The sequence below is a fragment of the Molossus molossus genome, unplaced genomic scaffold (assembly GCF_014108415.1).
Source record: "Molossus molossus isolate mMolMol1 unplaced genomic scaffold, mMolMol1.p scaffold_m16_p_5, whole genome shotgun sequence".
NCBI lineage: Eukaryota > Metazoa > Chordata > Mammalia > Chiroptera > Molossidae > Molossus > Molossus molossus.
The window spans coordinates 60,554,279-60,580,975 of NW_023425388.1; the positions used below are offsets into that span (position 1 = coordinate 60,554,279).

At 36.5% G+C, this 26,697-nt stretch overlaps 1 protein-coding gene across 24 annotated transcripts in view; it reads left to right on the forward strand.

The window, feature by feature from the left end:
* Window positions 1–26,697, forward strand: part of LRCH3 (leucine rich repeats and calponin homology domain containing 3) — a 107,063-nt gene that overhangs the window by 29,213 nt on the left and 51,153 nt on the right. For 23 of the 24 annotated variants that reach the window (XM_036242294.1, XM_036242284.1, XM_036242293.1 and 20 more), the window contains exons 2-6: window positions 12,500–12,644; window positions 13,630–13,756; window positions 18,069–18,174; window positions 22,325–22,461; window positions 25,337–25,446. In XM_036242294.1, coding sequence (XP_036098187.1) covers window positions 12,500–12,644; window positions 13,630–13,756; window positions 18,069–18,174; window positions 22,325–22,461; window positions 25,337–25,446 — 625 coding nt within the window. Of the gene's footprint in view, window positions 1–11,124; window positions 11,236–12,499; window positions 12,645–13,629; window positions 13,757–18,068; window positions 18,175–22,324; window positions 22,462–25,336; window positions 25,447–26,697 lie in introns of those variants that run through there. The other variant, XM_036242299.1, reaches the window with a different exon arrangement.

A 26,697-nucleotide genomic window follows, 5' to 3' on the forward strand; every position in this document is an offset into this window, starting at 1 on the left:
CTATTACTTTTATATAATTCTTTAGGGACTGGACCTTCCTTAAGAATTCAGAAAGAATATATGTACCCCTATGTTCATAGCAGCACTATTTACAATTGCTAAGATCTGGAAACAACCCAAGTGTCCATCATAGATGAGTGGATAAAAAAGCTGTGGTACATATACACAATGGAATACTGTGCGGCTGTAAGAAAGAAAAATCTCTTATCCTTTAAGATGACACTGAATGACCTGGAGAGTATTATGCTAAGCGAAACAAGCCAAGCAGAGAAAGACAAATATCACATGATCTCACTTATTTGTGGAATATAATGAACTAAACAAACTGATGAACAAAATTAACCCAGAGACATAGAGGTGGGGTACAGACTGATAAGCCTCAGAAGAAGGGGGGTTGTGAGGGGGAGAGATAAACCACAGAACTTACTGCGGTCTCTGGAATGCAGGCCGACGCTCTAACCACTGAGCAAAACCGGCCAGGGCCAATTGTATTTTAGAAATGTTTGTTAATCCTCACTGGAGGATATTTTTCTGTTGATGTTTTTTTGTTTGTTTGTTTGTTTTTTTAGATTGGAAGGGGGGAGGGGAAGAGAGAGAGAGAGAGAAACATCAATGTGAAAAAGATACATCAATTGGTTGCCTCCCGCACAACCCCAACTGGGCCGGGGATCAAACCTGCAACCCAGGTACATGCCCTTGACTGGAAATCGAACCCAGATCCTTTGGTCCTGGGGCCGACACTCTAACCACTGAGCCAAACCAGCCAGGACTAGAAATTTTTTTATAACTTATAGTGACCATTTCTTTATATATTGAAGGATATTATTCTTACATTTCTCTTAAGTTTACATTGTTTAGTGTAAAAAATCTCTTTTACAGTGTATTTGTCATAATCTCAAGCCCTTTTAACATTCATAGCAGTGACTGTTCTCATAGAAAGTGATAGTACTGATTATGTGGGTATTGCATAATGGGCTTTATTTGGTAACAATGATGTCATTTCGTGGGATGGCCTGAAGGAGTTATTAGAAGAACATAAGACTTTTGACTGCTAGTGTTTTTTAATAAATACCACACTGTTGAAAACATTAATTTGTGTTTGGACTGGAATTTGTGTTTCCTGGCTTAGCTCTAGAGATATGAAATGAATTCTACTGTCATCATTACATAGCTGAATAGAATGAAATATTAAACATTTTTCTCTCTGGGAAAGAGAAATGGAATTAGGAAGAAGTTAATAAATAACTGACATTCTTTTTTTTTTTTTTTATCCTCACCCGAGGACATTTTTCCATTTTTTGTACAGATAGAGTGGGAGGGAGAGAGAGGAAGGGAGAGAGAGAGAGAAACATCGACGTGAAGGGACACATCGAGTGGCTGCCACCCGCATGACCAACCAGGGCCGGGGACAAACTGCAACCGAAGCACGCGCCCTTAGCGGGAACCGAACCCTGGTCTCTCCGGACCGCAGGCCGACGCTCTAACCGCTGAGCCAAACTGGCCAGGGCTAACTGACATTCTTTGTTATACAATTTTGAGGCTAACTTTTGAGATTTGACTTTCAAGAATACTTTTAATTTTTGCTTCTGTCATTTGTGTTTGCTGAGCTAGAATTCAGAGCCATGATCTTGAGGAAGCTCAACAGCATGAGTAAGGACATAGAAATGCTGAAAATCAACCAACTGGAAATTAAAAACCACCAAGAAGAAATCAAGAATGACATATCAGAAATAAAGAACACATTAGAAGGTCTAAACAGCAGAGTAGAGGAAGCTGAGGACCGGATCAGTGAATTAGAAGACAGGATAGAAAAAATCAACCAATCAGAAAACCAAAAGGAAAAAACGATTAAAAAACAGGAAGACAGATTAAGAGAACTGTGGGACAACTGGAAAGATGATAATATTTGCATCATAGGAGTCCCCGACGAAGAAGAAAATGAGCAAGGGTTAGAGAATATATTTGAAAAAATAGTGACAGAAAACTTCCCTAATTTGGTGAAGGAAGAAGGCATTCAAGTTCAAGAAGCACAGAGAGCCCCAAGTAAGAAGAACCCAAACAGGCCCACACCAAGACACATAGTAATTAAAATGAGAGAATCCTAAAGGCAGCAAGACATAAGCAACAGGTTACCTACAAAGGAACCTGAAAATGAAGGCCATAACTAGAGACAAAGAAGGCCACTACATACTATTAAAAGGTTCTATCCAACAGGGAGATATAACCTTGATAAGCATATGTGCATCCAATATAGGAGCCCCAAAATGTATTAAAAATCTGGAGGACTTCAAAGGAGAAATCGACAGCAATACAATCATAGCAGGGACTTCAACACCCTGCTGACATCACTGGATAGATTCTCTAGACAAAAAATTAGCAAGGAAACAGACTCTAAATGAAGCACTAGACCAAATGGATTTAATAGATATCTACAGAGAATTACACCCTAAAACTACAGAATTCACATTCTTCTCAAGTGCACATAGGACCTTCTCAAAGGTAGACCACATGATACACAAAAGCAAGTCTCTACAAGTTCAAGAAGATTGAAATCATATCAAGCATCTTCTCAGATCACAATGACATGAAACTAGAAATCATTTGCTGCAAGAACATGCAAAGACATTGGAACACATGGAGGCTAAATAGCATGTTATTAAACAATGAATGGGTTACCGAGGAGGTCAAGGAAGAAATTAAAAATTTCCTGGAAACCAATGAAAATGAACACACCAACAATACAAAATCTGTGGGATGCAGCGAAAGCAGTTCTGAGAGGGAAGTTCATAGCACTACAGGCCTATCTCAAGAAACAAGAAAAATCTCTAATAGACTATCTAACCTCACAATTTAAAGAACTAGAAAGCAAACAAACAAAAAAAACCCAGAGCAAGTAGAAGGAAGGAAATAGTAAAGATCAGAGCAGAAATAAATGACATAGAGACCAAAAAAACAATTCAAAGAATCAATGAAACAGCTGGTTTTTCGAAAAGATAAGCAAGATTGATGGATGTTAGCTTGACTCACCAAGAAACAGAACCCAAATACATAAAAATATATATCATTTATAAAATAATAAGTACCTGGAAATAAGTAAAAACTTTATAAAACCTTTCTGAGGAAAATTACAAAACCTTGTTGAGAAACTTTAAAGAAATCTTTAAATAATTAATGTTCATAGGCTCCATATTGTAAAGATGTCATTTCTTTTCAAATTGATGTTTGATTCAGTGCAATCTCAATAAAAATATCAACAAGTGTTTTTTTGAGATTTAACTAGATCATTCTAAAATTTATAAGGAAATGAAAAGGACCTAGAAAGTCAAGACACACTTGAAGAACTACCCAAAAAGGAAGGAATACCTCTTCTACTAGAAGTGATGTAGGGGAATACGTCACTGTATAAGATATCAAGAATTATTATAAAGCTGTAATTAAGGTTGTATAATATTAATATAAGGATAAACAAGTAAAGTAATGGAACAGATTAGAGAGCCCCGGAATAGGCCTATAAAAATATAGCCACCTGATATATGACAGAGGTGTTATAGGGAAATAGTGGAAAATGGTCTTTTTAATAACTGTCACTGGGATAATTGAGTATCCCTGTATGAAGAAATGGAAATTGGCCTCCTACCTCTCATTGTTCTAGAAAATCATTTCTTGATAGAGTAAATGTATTGGTCAAACTATAACAATTTTAGAAGAGAATATCTACATGACCTTGGGTAGGGAATGATTTATTGTAAAACTGTTAACCATAAAGGAAAAGATTAGTAAAAAAAATTATATTTTCACTCTGCTAAAATTAAAAATTTTTCTCAGAAGACACCACAAAAACCATGACACTTCAAAGTGGAGAGAAGGTATTTGACACATATAACAGACATTAGACTTACATTCAGAATTTCTGAAGATCTCCAACAAACCAAAAAGACTCAAGCAGGCACTTCACAAGACACGGCACTATAGGGCCAATAAACAAATGAAAAGCTGTATCATTAATAATCAGGGAAATGAAAATTAAAATCACAGTGAAATGCCATTGTACAAAAATCTTTAAAACAAACATATTAAAACATCTAATAATAAATATTGTCAAGGATATAAAGCCACAGGAAATCTTTGTATATTGCTGATAGGATGTGCAAATTGGTACAGCCATTTTGGAAAACAGTTTGATATTCTTTTGCAATGTTGAAGATACATATATCTTATTACACAGCATTTTTACTCCTGGATACATATTTCAATCATTGTATAATCAAATTTTTCATCGGTAGTAGAATGAGGAAATTGTGGCATGTTCATATTGCAGAATACAATGAAGATAATGAAGATGAAGGGACTATTATAATATACAACTAACTACATGAATGAATCTCAAATGCTGACTGAAGATCACAAAAGAATACACATACAGCATTTTTCTATTTTTAGAAAAGTTAAAGGTGTGATAATTATGGCCCCCTAACATACCTGCATAATAATCTCTGTAACCTAAGATATGTTAGACTACATGACAAAGGGGAATTAAGGTGGCTAATCTGCTGACCTTCAAATAAAAAGATTGTCCTTAATTATTTGGGAAGGACCGGGAGGCTTGCAATATCACACGATCCTTAAAAGTAGAAGGAGGCAAAAGAGGCAGAACCAAAGATGGCAGCATGGGAAAGACTATCTGACAGTTCTGGTTTGAAGATGGAGGAATGGGCCTGTGAGCCAAGGAATGCGAATAGTCTCTAGAACTCCAGAAGGAATGAAGCTCTGCCAACAATATCTTGATTTTAGCCTAATGAGACCCATTTTAAACATCTGACCCCCATAACTGTAAAATAATAAATTTGTGGGAGGTTTAAATTTATTTTAGAAATAATTTATTTAAACTGAAGAAAAGAGTTCACCCAGTTTCCCCACTGCTCACCTCTGCATCCACCAATCTATTTTCTATTCATGAGCTTGCTTGTTTGCTTTTTTTCTCTTTAGATTCCACGTATTAGAGAGATCATACGGTATTGTCTTTCTCTGGCTTCACTTAACATTAATAATGCCCTAAAGGTCCATCCATGTTGCAAAGGGCAAGATTTCATCATGTTAATGAATGAATAATATTCCATTGTATACATATATACTACAACTTCTTTATCCATTTATCAGTAAATAATTAGATTTTTTTCATATCTTGGCTACTGTAAATAATGCTTCAGTAAACATGCATATATCTTTTCCCATTGGTGTTTTTTTCCCCCTTTGAATAAATACATGTACCCAGAAGTGGAATTGCTGGATCATATGGTAGTTCTATTTTTAATTTTTTGAAACCTTCATGCTGTTTTCCATAGTGGCTGTACTAATTTACATTTCCACCAACAGTGTACAAGGGTTTCCTTTTTTCTACATCCTCACGGACACTTGTTACTTCTTGTCTTTTTGATAATAGCCTTTCTGACTGGTGTGAGGTTTTGATTTGCATTTCCCTAATGATTAATGATATTGAACATCTTTTTATATATTTGTTGGCTATCTTTTTTAAAAAATCTATTTAGCTATTCTGCCCATTTTTAATCAGATTGTTTGATTTTTTTGCTATTCAGTTGTAGGAGTTCTTTATATATTTTGGATATTAACCCTTTACAAGATATATGATTTGAAGATATATTCTTCCATTCATTAGGTTGCCTTTTCATTTTATTGATGGTTTCCTTTGCTGTACAGAAGCTTTTTAGTATGATGTAGTCCCAGTTATTTATATTTGTTTTTGTTGTCAGATACAAAATATTATTTTCAAGACTATGTCAAGCAGTTTAACACCTGTTTTCTTCTAGAAGTTTTATGGTTTCGGGTCTTTCATTCAATCTTTGATCCCATTTTGAATCTATTTTTGTATATTGTGTAAGATAAAGTGGTTGAATTTCCTTTTTCTTTTTCTTTTTGCATGTGGCTGTTTGGTTTTACCAACTATTTATTGAAGAGGCTGTTCTTTCCCCTTTCTGTATTCTTAGTTTGTCTATTGTAAGCTAATTGACCATATATTTGTAGGTTTGTTCTCGGGTTTTTTATTCTGTTCCACTGATCTATTTGTCTGGTTTTATACCAACACCATACTGTTTTAATTACTATAGCTTTGTAATTTAGTTTGAAGTCAGGGAGCTTGAAGCCTCCAGTTTTGTTCTTCTTTCTCAAGATTGCTTTGGCTGTTCAAGGTTTTTTGTGGTTCCATACAAATCTTAGGATTATTTGTTCTAGGTCATTGAAAAGGTGCCATTGAAATTTTAATAGGGATTGCATTGAAGCTGTATATTGCACTGAGTGGTCTGGACATTTAAAAAATATTAATTTTTTAATATTTAAATAAATATTTTTTAAAATTTAAAATTATAGCCCTAGCCGGTTTGGCTCAGCGGTTGGAGCGTCGGCCTGCGGTCTGGAGAGACCTGGGTTCGGTTCCCGCTAAGGGCATGTACCTCGGTTGCAGTTTGTCCCCGGCCCTGGTTGGTCGTGCGGGTGGCAGCCACTCGATGTGTCCCTTCACATCGATGTTTCTCTCTCTCTCTCTCTCTCTCTCTTCCTCTCTCTCCCTCCCGCTCTATCTGAACAAAAAGTGAAAAAATGTCCTCGGGTGAGGATAAAAAAAAAAAAAAAAATTTAAAATTATAGATTTTTCTAATCTATGAACATGGAATATTTTCTCATTTATTTGTATCTTCTTCAGTTTATTTCATTAATGTCTTGTAGCTTTCAATATCACGTCTTTCACCTGTTGGTTAATTTTTTTCTTGAGTATATTCTTTTTGATACAGTTGTAAACAGGAATGTTTTTTGGTTTTTGTGTGTTTTTGTTGTTGTTGTTAATCCTCACCAGAGGATATTTTCCCATTGATTTTCAGAGAGTGGAAGGGGAGGAAGGGATGGAGAGAGGAAAACATTGATATGAGAGAGACACATCAACTGGTGCCTCCCACACAATCCCAAGTGGGGCGGGGGATTGAACCTGAACCCTGGTACCTTCCCTTGACCAGGAATCAAACTTGGGGCACTTTAGTCTGAGGGCTAATGCTCTAACCACTGGCCAGGGCAAGATTTTATTATTTTTTTTTCTCTTTCTGATAGTTTGTTATTAATGTACTGAAACATAATAGGCTTAAAAAATTTTTTTTCTTTATTGAAATTAGGAGAGAGAGGAAGGGAGAGGGAGAGAAGGATAGAAGCATTGATGAGAGAGAACATTGTTTGGCCGCCTCCTGCACATCCCCTACTGGGTGTCGAGCCCACAACCCGGGCATGTGCCCTGACTGGAAATCGAACTGGGACCTCTTAAGGTCCATGAGACAACACTTACTCCACTGAGCCACACCAGCTGAGTGGTGTATGATCCTTTTAATGTATTGTTGAATATGGTTTTCTAATATTTAGTTGAGGATTTATACATCTATGTTCATCAGGGATATTGAACTGTAATTTTTCTTCTTGTGACATTCTTGTCTGGTTTTGGTATAAGGTTAGTGCTGGTCTCTTTAAATGAATTTGAAAGAGGTCTTCCTCTTTTCTTTTTCTGGAATAAATTGAGAAAGATTGGTGTTAATTTTTTTGGTTTTTTAATGTTTTATAGACTTCATCACTGAAACTATCTGGTTCTGGTTTTTTGTTTGTTGGGAGGTTTTTGATACTGATTTAATCTTTTTAGTAATTGGTCTGTTCAGATTTCCTATTTTATCAAAATTCAGTTTTGGGAGGTTATATGTTTCTAGGAATTTATTCTAGGTTGGCATAAATTGTTTATAGTAGTTTCTTGTGATCCTTTGTATTTCTCTAATATGAGTTGTAATATCTTTTTCATTTCTGCTTTTGAGTCCTCTTTTTTTTTTCTTGGTGAGCCTAGCTAAAGGTTTGTTGATTTTTTTATCTTTTTAGAGAACCAGCTCTTAATTTAATTGATCATCTCCATTGTCCTTTTAGTCTCTATTCCATTTATTTCTGCTCCAATGTTTGTTATCTCCTACCTTCTACTCACCTTGGGGTTTATTTGTTCTTCATTTTTTTAGTTCATTGTGGTATAAAGCTTTGTTGTTGATTCAAACTTCTTGTGTGTTAAGGTAGACATTTATCATTTCCCTCTTAGAAATGCTTTTGCTACATCTCACAAATTTTGGTATGTTATATTTTCATTTTCATTTGTCTCAAAAGTTTTTCATTCTTATTTTTTAATTTACTGGGGTGACATTAGTTAATAAGATCATATAGATTTCAAGTGTACATTTCTATGATACATGATCTGTATATTACATTGTGTGCCCACTACCCAAAGTCAAATCATCTTCTGGAAGTATTTTTTATTTATCTTTTAATTTATTGATCCATTTGGTTATTGTGTAGCATGTTGTTTACTCTCCACAATGTTTGTGAATTTTCCAGGTTTTTTTAATATAATAATTAATTTCCAGTTTTGTACCATTGTGGTTGATACGATTTCAGTTTTCTTACATTTATAAGACTTATTTTGTGGCCTAACATATGATCTAGCCTTGAATATGTTTCTTATACACTTGAGAAAAATGTGTATTCTGTTGCTTTTGGACGGAGTATTCTATATATATCTTTTAAGTCATTCTGTTCTAACAAGTAGCTTGAGGCCAATATTTCCTTATTGATTTTCTGTCTGGATGATCTTTCTATTGATGTAAGTGGGGTATTAAAATTTCCTAATATTATTGTATTGCTGTCTAGTTCTCCCTTTAAATCTGGTAATATTTGTTTTATAATTTAGGTGGTTCTGTGTTGGATGCATGGATATTTATAAATGTTATATTCTCTTGTTGGATTGACTCCTTTTATCATTATGTAATACCCGTCTCTGTTATTACAGTCTTTGTTTTAAAGTCTATTTTGTCTATTCTAAATATAGTTACTCCAACTTCATTTTAGAACACCATTTTTTTTATAATCCTCACCTGAGGATACATTTATTGATTTTGAGTGAGAGAGAGGAGAGAGAGGAATATTGATGTGAGAGAGAAACATTGATCAATTGCCTCCCGTACATGCCCTGACCAAGGATTGAACCCGCAGCCTTTTGGTGTACAGGATAACACTCCAACTTTTAAAATTTTACAAATAAAATTTAAATAGGAATTGCACTTCATGTTATTTTTATTTATTTTAAAAAAAAATTTTCTTTATTGATTTTACAGAGAGAGGAAGGGAGAAGGAGAGAGATAGAAATATCGACGAGAGAGAACATCAGCTGGCCGCCTCCTGCATGCCCCTCACTGGGGATCAGGCCCACGGTCTGGGCATGTGTCCTGCCTGCTAATTGAACCCTCTTGGTTCAAGGATCAATGCTCAACCATTGACCCACACTGTCCGGACTGCACTTCATATTTAAAGAAATTATTTACAAAGTGATTGTGTTGCCCTGGCCGGTTTGGCTCAGTGGTTAGAGCATCGGACCAATGAGTCGCAGGCTTGATTCCGGTCAAGGGTAGGTACCTAGGTTGCTGTTTGTCCCCAGCCTTGGTCAGGTTATGTGGGAGGCAGCAAGTTGATGTGTCTCTCTCACTTAGATGTTTCTCTTCCTCTCTTTCTCCCTCCCACTCTATCTGATAATAAAGAGAAAAATATCCTTGGGTGAGGATTTTAAAATAATAATAATAACAACAAAGTGATTTTGTAGGAAATTTTTAGTTTTAAGTACTTGATGGTCTATTACTTGGACTTTAACTTTTTCCTAATCATGGCATTTTAGCAAGATGGTAGACTGATTCCCAACTTCATTTAGTAACTATTACTTCAGAGTAAAGCAGCTCTGGGGCTCACAGGCTAGTGGGACCTGGTGAGGGGGTGGGGGGTGAGTTTGAGGTCCAGAAGAGAATAAGACGGAAAATTCTATGGGGCAGTTATCAGCTTGAGTCATCAGAAAGAGCTGTGCCTGGGGGAATGAGGTAGGGGTCGAGGTGGGGGTGGGGTGTTATTCCAGAGCATTGTAGAGGTTGCTTCCATTGTTTTGGTGTTAATTCTAGCAGCCTGACCTGGGCTCCAAGGATGAGAGGCAAGGTATAAATTGGCAATGGAAAATAATTAATTTAAAGGAACTCCAGCAGCCAGAGAGAGGATTAACAAAGATTATATCTAGAACAAGTGACTTCAGTGAAATAAAACTATTGGAAGAGATAGATGACAAGTTTAACAAGCAAAACAAATAAATTATCCTGAGATACTCAAGAGAGACAAAGTGATGTGCTGCTAATCATAGCATAAAAGAATTAAAAAGTGAGGGGGAAACTCTTCTGTATATTAATTTGTAGAGAGGATGATTATTGTTGAGACTCAAATTCATGGTCTGAGACATTAAGTAGAGTATATCAAAACAAAAAAATATCAACAATAAAGATAAAAATACAAGAAAATAATTCAAGAAAAGAAATAAAGTAGAAAGAGCACTTGAGATGCAACAACTGAAGGTATAATGGAGAATTTCTCTGGTTTAAAGGAAGATTGAAAGAGCCTGCTGAGTTCTAAACTAGAGGGTTGGGGGTGGTTCAGAGACAAAGAACAGGCTGCTTACACATGAAAAATAATTGGATATGAACAACTCAGTGTGACACTGGAAACCAGAAGGTAGTAAAATAACATCTACACTGCAGATCACTAAGAAAAGAACTGTACCTATTCCTAGCCAAAATATCATTCACTTGTTGATATTTGCAGGTATGCAGGAATTAAAGTCCTCTATTAGATAGAGGGAAAGTTCTCAGTAAAGGATTCTCACCAAATAATTTCCAACAGAGACTTTAAGATGGGCCAGAAGAGAGAAAACAGCGGTGAACAAATGAACCTCACGGTGTATTTTATTAAATATAAATGGGTAGTGCTATAGAGTGACTGTTATTTCAGCACATCCCTTTGTCCTCTGCAGTTCCTGAAAGTTTGCAGCTGATCCAGAAGCTTAATTAGACTATGTTCTTGTCCCTAAGGCAAGACCAAAACTATTATTCTGTTCTTTTAGTGGGAGGCATATAATTTCTCATTGTCTGTTGGTAAAGATAACAGCCATTAATATTCAATTCTAGATCCAATAATTCATTAAGGTTGCACAATGTTGATATTCTATCATTGTTTTTCATTTATAGCTAAAACACATATATATAGATGCATCCCTTTCTCTTTGGTTACTCAGTGATATAGTTCATATAGAGAAGGCAAGATAAATGTTGATTTTCCCCTTTATCAGTTTACAAGGTAATGAATTGGTTCTCTATTGCCTTTTGGGAGTTGGGGGGAGTGTATCATTATAAACTTGTATAATTCAATATGTATGATAGCTTTCAATCTGTTACAATTATCTTTATTGGAGCTCAAATTGTCTCATTTTTGGCTAGTGGGAGCAAAGATGGTTCCTGGATCCTTTGACCATGACTCTGATCATCTTTGACTGGTAAAGAAAGGAATAGTATTTTTGTTTGGTTTGGTTTGGTTTTGCTTTGATAAAATAATTTCAGAATGTTGTCTGTTCTTTTGCAAAGGTGGATTTCAGGGATCCATTCATTTCCTTGGATATTTGGTACTTATTATGAACTCTGATATAATTTGTAGGCAGATATGTCTTAGAATTTGTGTTATTTGCAAAGACTGATGGTTTTATTTTAATCATTATTTCCCAGCAACAGGTGTAGAGTCATGAGTTAAAATGGTTTATTCAGTTAAAAATTTGAATGCTGTCCTGGCCGGTTTGTATAGTGGTTAGAGCATCTGCCTGCAGACTGAAGGGTCACAGGTTGGATTTCCGGCCAAGGGTACATACCTGGGTTGGAGGTTCAATACCCAGCCCCATTCTGTGTAAGGTATCTCGCCAAGGAAGAAAGAGAAACAGAGCAGCAAAAGCGGTCAAGAAAGTTTTATTGAACTTTCTTGGGGCGAGTTTCACTGGTCCACATGGTGGGGGCCGGGGAAGTTGCCCTGCTACTTTTGTCCAGGGAAGATTCATAGGGACCTTAGGGACCTGGTGGGGTGATTAGGTGTGGCTAGCTGCTGGGGAGATTCAGGTGTGGCATATGTTGATTGGCTGGGAAGGGTGGTGGGACATGACCAGGAGTGTCCCCTCAGCTGCATCCCAGTAAGGCGGAGGTTTCCATTTCTCCTCTGGCCGTCCATTTCCTCAGTCATGCGACCCTCTGGAGCCCGCTGACCTTACAGTCTGGGTCCTGTGGGACACAACCAGTTGATGTCTCTCACATCAGTTTCTCTCTCTCTCTCTACCCCTCTCCCTCTCCCTCCCTCCCTTCCTCCTTCCCTCTCTCCCTTCCTCCTTTCCAGTATATCTAAAAATCAATGGCAGAATATCCGGGGGGGAGGATTAACAACAACAAAAAAATTAAATGCTTATTCTGGATCAAGTCTCACAATAGGAACTCTTGGCAATTCAAACATTCACAAAAACTGCCTAACATTTCAATAAAATAAGTTCCAAGGATTGATTTTAAACTTAATTTATTTTTTCTTTTAGATCTGTCAAGAAATCGCCTCTCAGAAATTCCCATAGAAGCATGTCATTTTGTTTCTCTTGAGAATCTCAATTTATACCAAAATTGTATTCGGTATATACCAGAGGCGATTCTAAACCTACAAGCTTTAACATTCTTAAATATTAGGTAAGATGTTTCTTTTCTTTTTCTTTTTTTTTAATATTTGGTTTTATGTGGTCTTTTCCATTTTCTGTTCTCTTAGACTAATATTTACATTATCTTTTCATATCAGCAGTTTCTATACATGTCCTTAGGCTAAATTAACAGTATTTCCTATCCCCTCTAGTTTCTCCCTCTGTCTTTACCATCATTGACAAACTTTAATAGCCATTAGCCTAATGGGCTTGCAGTAGTCTTGTAGTCTCCAATTACATTTTCAGATAGGCTTCATCAAATGAGAATAGTAAACCTGTAATTCATTTGGTTCCTGTGATTATATATTTTTGTGTATTCACTTCTGAATGTATAAATGCATTTTAACTCATCTACTCCATTTTTTCATATCTTACAAGAAATATTTTGTTATTTTATTGTAAAAGTTATGTGTTCATTGGAGAAAATGAGCAAATGAAATACCCTTTGGAAATATTTTTATGTAATCATCTTATTTTGCAGTTTACATACTTCTAAAATTCATTTTGCCTCTCTGTATATATTCTGTAATGATGATGAGGAAACTAGATTACAAACGCTTTTGTTTAAAACTCTTTGGAAAGAAGAGACGACGGTAGTTTTCTACCCTATTTCTAAATTATTTTTTCTTATATAAATTTAACTTTAATAAAATAATACATTGTGTTTATATAGCACTTTATTATTTACAAAGGTGTTTTATGGTTACTAGAGCCCTGTAAGATAAGTAGAGGAGAAGCTAAGATTCTCAATTTACAGATGAGGAATCTGTATAAGATGCAGATGGGTTAAATACTGTTCCTAAAAATTCCAAAGCTGACAAGTAAGTAAATGTAGTCCAGAACTCAAATCTAAAATTCTGTTTAGATCCTTGCAAGGCTTATCTTTGTTATTTTACTGAGTATAAATGGAAAGACAGAAATTTTTTTTTTTGAGCAGTGAGCTCTGACTCGTCTCTTTTTCTGTTTACCCATTTTAGTCGGAACCAACTGTCAACATTACCAGTACATTTGTGTAATTTACCATTGAAAGTCTTAATTGCTAGTAATAACAAATTGGTCTCACTTCCAGAAGAAGTTGGACATCTCAGACATTTAACAGAACTTGTAAGTTAATATTTTATTTTTTGATTGTCCTATATATATATATGCATAGTCATACCATACTCTTTTATATGGTAAAGATCCATTATTGAGGTGTGTTTCTGAGTTATTTTCAAGTATTAATAATGAAATTTCACTGATTGATCAGTACTCAAGTGCTTTGGCACAGAATTAAGAAGGAACTGGAGTCAATGGGGGAAGAGAGGGGGAACATCTGTAATATTTTCAACAATAAACATAAATTTTTTAAAAAGTGATGGTGTTTGCTTTGGTCACTAGGAATCTTAGCATTTAATTTAAAACCCAACTGCTACCCACAGTATATACATTTTGTAAATTATTAGTTTCATTTATTTTTATTTTTTTGCATTTTCTTTATATCATTTTACATCTCTTATATACTTCTATAAATCAGCTCAATTTCTTGTTTTTCGTTGTGTTTTGACTTTGTTTCTAAAGGCGAGAAAATCAAATTGATGAAATAAATTTTATATAAAAGTAAAAAGAGAAGGAACTGAAAGTACAAGTCTAACAGGCTCACATGGAATGGAGAAGTCATTAGAATTAGGTTGCAATGAGTATTAAATGATTTCTATGTTACTAAACTTTTGAGGTATAAGTTAATAATTCATTTGTACTTTTCAAATTAAGTCTTATTAATAACATCAATAGTCTTATTTTTTGTTAACCCCTATAGGGAAATGGACACTACAAAGGTCAGGCTTCGTTTTTTCTTATATGCTGTCTTTAGAACCTATCTCCCACTCTAAAGTAATCTATTCTTTACTGCTTTCTATTTCTAAGAAGCTTAACTTTCACCTACCACTCCTTGTTATTCTTGAATACTTATGTTCCCGGCATGATAATAAGACTTTTCTTTTTTGTTTTTTTAAATTTTTTTTTCTTTATTAATTAAAGAGAAGGAGGGAGAGGGAGAAAGAGATACAAACATTGATGAGAGAGAACATTGATTGATTGCCTCCTGCATGCCCCACACTGGGGATTGGGCCCAGAACCTGGGCATGTGCCCTGACCAGGAATTGAACCAGTGACCTCTTGGTGCATAGGTCAATGCCCAACCACTGAGCCACACTGGCTGGGCTAAAACTTTTCTTTTTTAATCACCACAGGAGCATTATTAATTGAGTACTATAATTATCATCATATTACTGCTGAGGAAACTAGCACTCAGATACGTTAAGTAATTTGCCAAAGGTTCCATAATTGAACTTGAAACCAGTCGACCTTAACTCCTAAGCCCATGTTTCAGATTTCTGAAATGATCAAATGCAGTTATACCCATTGAGATTTGAAGGTATCTCAATGTAGGTTTTTTTTAACAAAGATGAACGTCATAAAAAAATAAATACTGTATACCCTGGCCGGTTTTGCTCAGTGGTTAGAGCGTTGGCCTGTGGTCCTGAGAGACCTGGGTTCGGTTCCCGCTAAGGGCATGTACCTCGGTTGCAGTTTGTCCCCGGCTCTGATTGGGTCGTGTGGGTGGCAGCCACTTGATGTGTCCCTTTCACGTCGATGTCTCTCTCTCTCTCTCTCTCTTTCTTTCTTTCTCTCTCTCTCTCTCTCTCTCTTTCTCTCCCTCTCCCTCTCCCTCTCCCTCCCTCCCTCCCTCCCATTCTATCTGAATAAAAAATGGAAAAATGTCCTCGGGTAAGGGGAAAAAATAAATAAATAAATAAATAAATAAATAAATAAATAAATAAATACCGTACACATATAATCTAATTGGACTACATATTAGCTGACTTTTTAGGTAGATTATGAACATAAAAGGTCACATAAAAATTCAAAAATATATTAAATCTAGAGTCTCTCAATACTAGACCACTGTTTATTTGGAGCCAATTTGATCTAGGAAATAAATAGTCCAAACATGTATTTTTGTCGGCATTTCTTCAGAGCTTGGGTTAATAACATGAGCTAGTAGTAAATTATACTCATGATTCAAATTCTGATTTTCAAATCATTTAAACTTTTGGTTTTTACTTATTGAATCTTAAGTACTTAAAATATGTCTTGCAGCCCTGGCCGGTTTGGCTCAGCGTTTGGAGCGTCGGCCTGCGGTACAGAAAGACCCGGGTTCGGTTTCCGCTAAGGGCATGTACCTCGGTTGCAGTTTGTTCCCGGCCCTGGTTGGTCGTGTGGGTGGCAGCCAATCGATGTGTCCCTTCACATCGATGTTTTTCTCTCTCTCTCTCTCTCTCTCTCTTCCTCTCTCTCCCTCCGGCTCTATCTGAACAAAAAATGGAAAAATGTCCTCGGGTGAGGATAAAGAAAAAAATATATATATGTCTTGCAAAAGGTGCTTTTAGTTTCCTACGAAAGAGGTGAATTGATATCCTCAGTTATACAAACAGCTGTGGCAGAGTAAAAATTAGTAATCTTAAACCTCCTGATTCCTACTTGGTGGTCTTTCTGCAGTATCCCTATTCATTTTTTAGTGAAAGTAAACTACTGTCTTTCAACATACACATTTTTTGAGGGAAATATTATAGATTGCTATGACCTTCTGGCTCAGGCTCAATTTCCCTACCCTTTTAATTTCTTTGAGAACCTTTTAAACTTTGATGCCTAGACCATTGGACTAAGAAGTCTAACTTCTGATTCTACTGCATTCATTAATTGATAGAAAAAATTAAAATAAGGTCATTTTTTCTAAAAAATATTTTGGGAAAATTAAAAAAATGTTTTTTCTTTATTGATTTTTAGGGAGAGAGAAAGGGAGGGAGGGAGGGAGGGAGAGAGAGATAGAAACATCGATGAGAGAGAACATCAATTGACCACCTCCTGCATGCCCCCACTGGGGATTGGGCCCACAACCTGGGCATATGCCCTGGCTGGGAATCGAACTGGCGACCTCTTGGTGCATGGGTCAATGTTTAACCACTGAGCCACACCAGCCAGGCGATTTGGGGAAATTTTTTAAATGTTTGCAGCTTATTGAATTTTTGGTAAGTGGTCTTTTATAATAGTAAGTTTATTAATATTTTCTTTTTTGCTCCTCTGAGAAATTTTAAGTGTTAATGTGGCATCTTGACACTTATTAACCTAGACAGCTTCCTGCTACTGTGCATGGGTTTACAAATTATTCTGGCTGGTCTCAGAATTATGGAATCCTGGATATATCAGGATTGGAACCTAAAGTTCTCTCTCTTTAGAACCAGTGGAATCAGAATCAAGCTATTACCAAGGTACCAGAAGGCCTACCTAATATATGTATTGTAATCAGGTTGATCAGATGCCAGTAAAGCGGTATCTGTTTTTCCATATCCTTTTGAATTATGTGTACTTTATTATTTTCCCCTCACTTTTAGTTTGATAAATGATATGGGTCATCTTTAATGCATTTTTATCTTATATTCTTGAACAGTTGAACTGATAGTTTGAAAATAAGATTTTTCTTAATGTATGCAGGATTTTTTAATTGATTTTAGAGAGAGGGGAACATTGCTTTGTTGTTCCACTTATTAATGCTTTCTTTCTTTCTCTTCTTTTCTCGTCTTTTTTGTTTTTTTTCTTTTGTTAATCCTCACCCGAGGATATTTTTCCATTGATATTTTTAGAGAGAGTGGAAAGGAAGGAGGAGGAGAGAGAGAAAGAGAGAGAGAGACATCAATGTGAGAAGGACACATCGATTGGTTGCCTCCTGAATGACCCCAAATTGGGCCAGGATCAAACCTGCAACCCAGATATGTGCCCTTAATCAGAATCGAACCCACGACTGTTCGGTCTGAGGGGTGGCGCTCTAACTGCTGAGCCAAACTGGTCAGGGCCATTGGTTGTTTCTTATATGTGCCTTGACCCCAGGGATTGAACTGCAACCTTGGCATATTGGGACAATGCTCTAACCAACAACTAGCCAGCCAGGACTTGAAAATAGGATATTCTTTCAAATAATTTTATCTCAATTTTTATCACTTTTTCTTATAGTTTTATTAGAATAATATAAAATAAAAATATTCTCCCTAAATAGATGTTTTTACACTTTTTCCTATTTGACTTTTTCACCTATATTTGTTTTATGCCTTCCTGTGTCTTAAATAATTTAATTTTAATTATCATAAAGTTAATGTAGATATATATAAAATGTATAGAAACAGTCAAAAGACCGTATATTTTTATAATTAAATGCTAATACAAACTATGGAATTATTCTTGGACATGGAATCATAATTTTTTTTACAACTAGGACAAACCACAGGTATAATTATTTTGTCCAACCTCATTTTACAGATAGCTTAAAGCAGGCAATTTTGAAATTTAGAATAATTCTTTACTTTGTATCTTTTTGAAATAGGATGTGAGCTGCAATGAAATTCAAACAATACCTTCCCAAATTGGTAATTTGGAGGCCTTGAGAGACCTTAACGTAAGAAGAAATCACTTAGTACGTTTGCCTGAAGGTAAGAAACTATGAAATAATTCTTTTGTTATTATTTGTCTTTATTTTAAAGAGCTCTCAGACTGATGGACATAAGACAAAATTATATAGAGTTGCAGCCAGTGTTTTGAGATGTAATGGTCTATTAAATATGTTATTTCTTCCACTAAGAATTTTAAAAGGCAGTTTCTTCAGGGATAAGTTCCAATAACTATTGTCAAGTGATTGTATTTTTAAACCCTGTCAGCTTATATAATTGATAACTCAGGATAGTGTCACTGGAAGTTTCAGTAAGCTTAACTACTTGGGAGATATATAACATTTTTTTATAAGGAAATAGTTTAGTATAATGAAAAACATTCCTGCAATTAGCTCTAACTTAAAAATGGACTTGACTTGAACTTAATAACTTTATCCTTCATTGGAAGTGTTCAAATAGAGGCTAATTAACGATTTAGAGGTGACGTATAGAGTGAATAATGAATAGAGTGAGAGACTGCACTGAGAGACTGACTGTAAGCTCTGGTATATATATTTGAATGATAAAAATGATTAAACAAATTAAGTGTAATTAGCAGTCTTTTAAAATTACAAATTCATGAAAGAAAAAGCTATAAAAGAAAGTGAAAATAAGGAGAACAGTTATTTTATTAGATCAGATATTTCTTTAATTTTGTTGTGGAAAATGTCCCATATAGAGAGAGAGAGCAATGAATCACCTAGCTAAAACAGTCATCAGCTCATGGCAACTCCTGTTTCATCCACACGCCCATCCCCTTTCCCTTTCCCTTACTCTTTCCTCTATCATTGGTTCTCAACCTTCCTAATGCCACGACCCTTTAACCCAGTTCCTCATGTTGTGGTGACCCCCAACCATAAAATTATTTTTGTTGCTACTTCATAACTGTAATTTTGCTACTGTTATGTCTTAGGTGACCCCTGTGAAAGGGTCATTTGACGCCCAAAGGGGTCACGACACACAGGTTGAGAACCACTGCGAGTCTAGATTAATTTGAAACGACTTACAGAAGAAATTCATCTGTAAACATTTCAGAATGTATATCAGAAAGATAAGGAATGGTCAGAAGGTATTTTTATGACTGTAATTCTCTTTTTTTTTTAATTGGAGAAACCCTGATTTTTAAAAAAATATTATTGAATTTTTTGTTGTTGTTACAGATGTCCTCCTTTTTCCCCCTTTGACACCCTCCTTTCTACTCTCACCCCCCACCCCACCTTCACCATATTATTTGTTGTCTGTGTCCATTGATTATGGATATATGCACATCGTTCTTTGGTTTATCTCTTTCTGCCCTCCCACCCTGATTCTCTAGATTTTTTGACAAATGTGACTTCTAGTGTATAATAAATACCAAATTAACTAATGATGTTTTTGCTTTACTGTGTAATCCAAATGTTCACTACAATTTGATCCAATATGATATTTACTATACATTAAATATCATATACCAATATGATATTTAGTTCTAACATACCAGTATAGCTTTGTCATTTTGGATCCTAAGTAAGCATCTCAGAAAGTGATTTGCCGCCCTGGCCAGTTTGGCTCAGCGGTTAGAAAGTGACTTGCCAAGTCCACTTTTTTTTTTTTTTATCCTCACCTGAGGACATTTTTTCCATTTTTTTGTTCAGGTAGAGTGGGAGGGAGAGAGAGGAAGAGAGAGAGAGAGAGAGAGAAACATCGATGTGAAAGGGACACATCGAGTGGCTGCCACCCGCACAACCAGCCAGGGCCGGGGACAAACTGCAACCGAGGTACATGCCCTTAGCGGCAACCGAACCCGGGTCTCTCGGGACCGCAGGCTGTTGCTCTAACCGCTGAGCCAAACTGGCCAGGGCTCAAGTCCACTTTAATGCACTCACTGCAAGTACACTACCCAGAGTCCTGCATGTCTTTCCTCTTCCTAGACTTGTCCAGTTACCTTTGCACCATGTGTCTTCAGAGCCTGCCTCATTTTTTCCTGGTTCTGCCTTCTATCACCTCAGGAATGTGAATGAAGGCCTCAGCAGAACTGAGCAAAGTTATGACACAGGGCCTTATAACCCCAAATTTTTGTCTAAGATTACTCCTCAGCTTGGGACCTACCTACTGTGGTTGCTTTTTAAAGGCTTACTAATGTTAATACTGACTTAATGTGAAAACGTTGAGATTTTGGTGAAAATGAAAATTTGGGGTATCATATGACAACTGCAGTCTAATAGTTTTATCATCTAATATATTCCTATATCATATTTTGAATGTGTATTGCCAAGAAAATTATGAAATTACCAAATAATATCAAATGAATTTTTAAAATCAATTTATCTTGTAACCTCAGCATGTTCATTTAAAATGAGATGGCAGGAAAACTTTATTCCAACAGCTACACAAGTTAGTGTGGAAGTTCATATTAATTAATTGGGGGCATCTAACATTATAATCCAGTAGATACCATTATAATTCAGTAGATAAAATACTGCATCCTTTGTTATATTACCATTTTAATTTTAAATTAATTACGATTTTTATAAAATAATATTATCCAAAAGTCAAATAATATTGAAAAGCTTAAAATAAATAATAGCATTTCTACGGCCTCAACTGTCCCCTCCCCAGTTTCAATGGCCAAAGTATCTACCTTCAGTTCCTTTGATACTTTCCACTGGTATTATGTGCTTTTACAGTTATTGCTGGATTTATCAACTTTGACACTTATGTCAGTTTTCCAAAGCAGTAGATGAGGATTTAACTTCCTTACATTATCACCATCACACCTTCTCTCTTTGCATCTTCCGAGTATAGTTTTATCACAACCTTTGATTAAATTGTTATTTATTGTTTATTTTATTCTAACTAAATATTGTTCCCTGCCAATTAAAGTAATGTACTCTGATTTCATTTTCTTATTTTTTTATTTTTTTTTTTATCCTCACCCGAGGACATCTTTCCATTTTTTGTTCAGGTAGAGTGGGAGGGAGAGAGAGGAACAGAGAGAGAGAAAGAAACATCGATGTGAAAGGAACACATCGAGTGGCTGCCACCCTCACGACCAACCAGGGCCGGGGAAAAACTGCAACCGAGGTACGTGCCCTTAGCGGGAACAGAACCCGGGTCTCTCAGGACCGCAGGCCGATGCTCTAACCGCTGAGCCAAACCAGCCAGGGCTGATTTCATTTTCTTCTTTGTATATCTTGTTTTTGTTGTTTTTCTAGATGTAATAATTTGTTTCTTTAATTAAAAAAAAATACTTTTATTGATTTTTGGGTCGTGCGGGTAGCAACCACTTGATGTGTCCCTTTCACGTCGATGTTTCTCTCTCTCTCTCTCTTTTCCTCCCACTTTATCCAAACAAAAAATGGAAAAATGTCCTCGGGTGAGAATAAAAAAAAAGTAAAGCTTATTAAAAAAAAAAAGTACAGTTCCTCATGTTGTATGTGGGCGTATCTGGCCCGCCTGGAGACAGACAGAGGAGTGGTGTCTTGGTTCCTAAGACCATCGGAAATATGTGTTTTCCGATGGTCTTAGGCGACCCTTGTAAAAGGGTCGTTCAACCCCCAGAGGGGTCAAGACCCACAGGTTGAGAACCACTGCTCTAGAGAGTGATGTTTTATTTCTTCTACATTGTTATCTATATTCCTGACTACCTGCATTCAAGAGCTGGGGATGGAAAAGGATTGGGTAGGAAAGTGCCAAAGTCTTGCCATTAAGTGTGTAGACTTTCACTTAAATCTTCCATTTTTAACTGGCAACTCATCCTGACTTACTGTTTTACCTGGGGTCCCTAGCTTCAGAGCATTTTAATTCAAATGCACTAGAGAGTAACTTGTTGACTCCTGTGTTGATTGGAGCGGGGTAGTGCCTTAGCTGTACGAATTGGGTTTGGGAATCTATGTATCTCTAACTTGTACTTTATACAGACTATCATCTAATCCATTTGTTATCCCCATCTTTCTGCAATTCTGTGAGGAGTCAAACAGCTTGCTTTTCATTAGTATTCCTGTCTGTAAGCATCTAGATTCCATTTTATACCACTGCTATATCAGTTAACCACTAAGAAAGAATGGAAGCAAATACTTATGTTCAATCCACTATATTTAATTAGAATCTCCTGTCAAAATTGTCTTGTTTTGAAATATCATTAATTGTTCATTTCCATTTTATCTCTTTGCAGAGCTGGCAGAGTTACCTTTGATACGGTTAGACTTCTCCTGCAATAAAATTACAACAATCCCTGTTTGTTATCGGAACCTCAGGCACCTACAGATGATTGCCCTAGATAACAATCCATTACAGTCTCCTCCTGCACAGGTGAAACATCATTGGTTTGAAATATGTTATGAACTCTTTGGGCAAAGAATGAAACTTTAAATTTAAGTTACATGCATTTATCTTTTTGTTGGAAATGAAGTTCTTTTAAAATAAATTCACACATTTATGTATTCGTTAGAAGCCTTGACTAAATGGGGTGGAAGGTAGATAGGTATAATGTCTAGAAGTGTTTATTTTATTTTCATTAAATTGCCTTTTAGCTTTGTTTTGCTTTTTTTGTTAATCCTCATCAGAGGATATTTTTCCATTGATTTTTTTTCTTTTCTTTTGAGAGAAACATCGATGTGAGAGAGAGACATCAATTGGTTGCCTCCCACACCCACCCCAACTGGGACTAGGATCAAACCTGCAACCTGCCCTTGACTGGGAATCAAATCCAAGACCCTTTGGTGTGTGGGCCGACATTCTAACCACTGAACCACACAAGCCAGGGCCATTAAATTGGCTTTTTAATTTTTGTTTATTTATTTATTTTTTAAAGCAGTAAGGAACCTTATATTTTATCCTCACCCAAGGATATTTTTCCATTTATCTTCAGATGGGGAGGGTGGGGAACAACGTGAGAGACACACATCGATTGGTTGCCTCCCGCCCGACCCCAACCAGGGCCCGGACCGAACGACAACCGGGGTACATGCTCTTGATTGGAATCGAACCTGCGACCCTTTTTTATGCGGGCTGGTGCTCTAACCACTTAGCAACCGGCCTGGGCTTTTTTTTCTTTTCAATAATTTTTCTTACTGATTTTATAAAGAGAGGAAGGGAGAGGGAGAGAGAGAGAGAGGGAGACATCCATGAGAGAGACTGTTGATTGGCCGCCTCCTGCATGCCCTCCACTGGGGATTGGGCCCACAACCTGGGCATGTGCCCTGCCTGGGAATCAAATTGGCAACCTCTTGGTGCATGGGTTGACACTCAACCACTGAGCCACACCAGCCAGACTAAATTTTAAAAAATTGTACGATTCTTCCTTAAAGCTTTTCTAATAAAATTTTAGATTGTTTCTGGTAAAACTCGAATGTAGACAATGTAAATGCTAGAGACAAAAAATTTAGTTTTCAGAACTAAAGATTATCAGTGCATTTCATCTGACCATTGTTTTTGTACCTTCCCATTTTCTAAAATCTTTTTTTTTCCTTATTGATTTTTAGAGAGAGAAGAAGGGAGAGGGAGAGAGAGACAGAAACATCGATGAGAGAGAACATCGATTGGCTGCCTCCTGCATGCTTCCCACTAGGGTTTTGGCCCACATGCCCTGACCGGGAATCGAACCTGCGACCTCTTGGTGCATGGGCCAACACTCAACCAGTGAACCACACCAGCCAGGCCCATTTTCTAAAATCTTCAGTTCCTCATTTATTTAGTTTAGTTATTTGTTTAGTAGTGACTGAAATTAATATATTTAATAATAAAGTAATTATAGATACTGTTACATATAGATTCTAGACATTGTACAGTCTAAAAAATATTTATCAGTCTGTAGTTTTTTTCACTGTACAATCAATTGATGATACAAGCTTCTGTATAGCAAATATAAAACTTGATGATGCCCTGGCCAGTTTGGCTCAGCGGTTAGAGCGTCAGTCAGCCTGCGGTCCAGAGAGACCCTGGTTTGGTTCCCACTAGGGGCGTGTACCTCAGTTGCAGTTTGGCCCTGGCCCTGGTTGGTCGTGCAGGTGGCAACCACTCGATGTGTCCCTTTCACCTCGATGTTTCTCTCTCTCCCTCTCTCTCCCTCCCACTCTATCTAAACAAAAAATGGAAAATGTCCTCGGGTGAGGATAAAAAAAAAAAAACTTCATGAGTAGCCCTAGTTGGTTTAGCTCAGTGGTTAGAGCGTTGACCCCTGGACCAAAGAGTCGCGGGTTTGATTCTGGTCAGGGGCACGTACCTGGTTGTGGTTGGGGCCCAGCCCTGGTCGGGGTCATGCGGGAGGCAACCCGTTGATGTGTCTCTCTCACGTCGATGTTTCTCTTTGTCTCTCTCTCTCCCTCCCACTCTATCTGAAGATAAGTGGGGGGAAAAGTAACCTTGGTGAGGATTTAAAAAAAAAAAACTTGATGAGTAAACTTCCTAACTATAGAAGGGTCTCATAATCCTAAAGAATTAGTGTTTTGACTTCTGGGACAGAAGTTAACAAGTAGCAACAGAAATATCTATAGCTTTAATCTTTAAACATTTTCAGCTTTTCTCTCTAACAGAAAGTAGGATTGAAAACATAATTGTACAGCCCAGCCAGTGTGGCTCAGTGGATTGGGCATTGTCCCATGGACTGAGAGGGCCTGATTCCATTCCTGGTCAGGGCACATGCCCAGGTTTCAGGCTCGATCCCCAATAGGGGGTGTGCAGGAGACAGCCGCTTGATTTTTCTCACATCGATGTTTCTCTTTCTCCCTTCCTCTCTTTCTCTAAAAAAAAATTAATCAACATATATATGTAGATATATTAAAATATTTTTTTTAGCAAACATAATTGTACATGTTTGTTGGATTCCTAAAAGCAAAAGTTGCTAAACTAATATAATTCATGTGGGAGCAATGCTTTAAATTCCTGACTATGCCTAACTAATCAGTGTGGTAAGTTTACTTGCTATTCTGTTTTATAATTATAAATTATTTTTATATGTTACTGTTACTTATTAGTGTCTAGAAAGTAAAACCTATATTTCTATCACTTAAACACCTAAAATAACAAGTAATATCATTTAATAAAGTGAGTATTAGATTTTTAGTGTTTGTACTTAATAGAAATGCTGTTTCCAATATCCATTAAATAAAAAGCTGATTGTAATTTAAAATGGGACACATTTCAGATAAGTAATAATTTGATTGCATGTATGTGTTACTTTATTTAGATATGTATAAAAGGCAAAATCCACATATTTAAGTACCTGAACATACAGGCTTGTAAGATTGCTCCAGATCTGCCAGATTATGATAGGAGACCCTTGGGTTTTGGCTCCTGGTGAGTATGTTCTATTTATTTTTTATCATATTCCATCTCACAAGAAATCAAATACACTGGACCCTTAAATCTGCCTGCATGTTTGACTAAAAGGAAATAACCTATTTTGACGTTGTTTTTCTCAGAATACTTGTATTAAATAAAATATTCATTACTTAGATATGATAAAGTGTAGCTCTAATCAGAGTTTCTCAGCCTCAACACTATTTGTTATGTTGGACAAGATAATTCTTTTGTTGTGAGGAGCTGTCCTATACAGTGGAAGATACTTAACAGCATCCCTGGCTTCTGTTGCATTTTCCCTGTATAACAAACAAAATGTCTCCAGACATTGCCAAATATACCCTGGAGGTTTCTGCAGTAAAAAAACCACTGGTCTGAGTGGCTTGAATACTAACCTTGGCTCTGCTGTTAACTAGCTCTGTGACTTAAGGCAAATCTCTCAAACTTTTTGTGCTTCCATTTTTTCCATAGGGAGTGAAGAGGTTGGACTTGATGACTATTAATGTCACTTTGAGATCTAAAACATAAAAACAAAAAATGTGCAACACACAAAAGTAGCTGTTATTTTATATATATGTGTATTGATTTTCTCCCTTGGAGTTAGTAATTCTTGCCCAGGAAAAGTTTCCCCCTTGTGAAATAACAGAATAGGAACATTAAACTGCTACTACTGTCTTTGATATTTGAGTGTGAGACAAGTAATAGTGAGTCCTGGGTAGGTATATGGGAGGGTATGTCTAAAGAGACTAAAGAGGAAGCATCATCACCTATACAAATAATGAGCTTTAACTGAAGACTGCAGTGCTAATTGTAGAACCTGTGATTCTGCCCTTTGTCTTAGCCCAGTTCTTTATTTTACTATAGCAGTCCTCATCATATTATTTTTAAAACATATACAAAGCCCTGGCTGGTTTGGCTTAGCTGTTAGAGCGTTGGCCCACGGACCAGAGAGGCCCCGTTCGGTTCCCACTAAGGGCATGTACCTCGGTTGAGGTTTATCCCCATCCCTGGTTGGGGTTGTGTGGGTGACAACCAGTCAGTGTCTCTCTCTCTTCCTCCCTCTCTCCCTCCCGCCATATCTGAAGATAAATGCAAAAATATCCTCGGGTAAGGATAAAAAATAAAATTAAATAAAAACGTATTAAAAAAAAAAACTTGGCAAGACTTACGTGTTTCTAAGAGATAAAAGAAATCTTGAATCCATGGAGAAACCTTTCCTAAATGGGAAATCTAAATAGCATAAATATG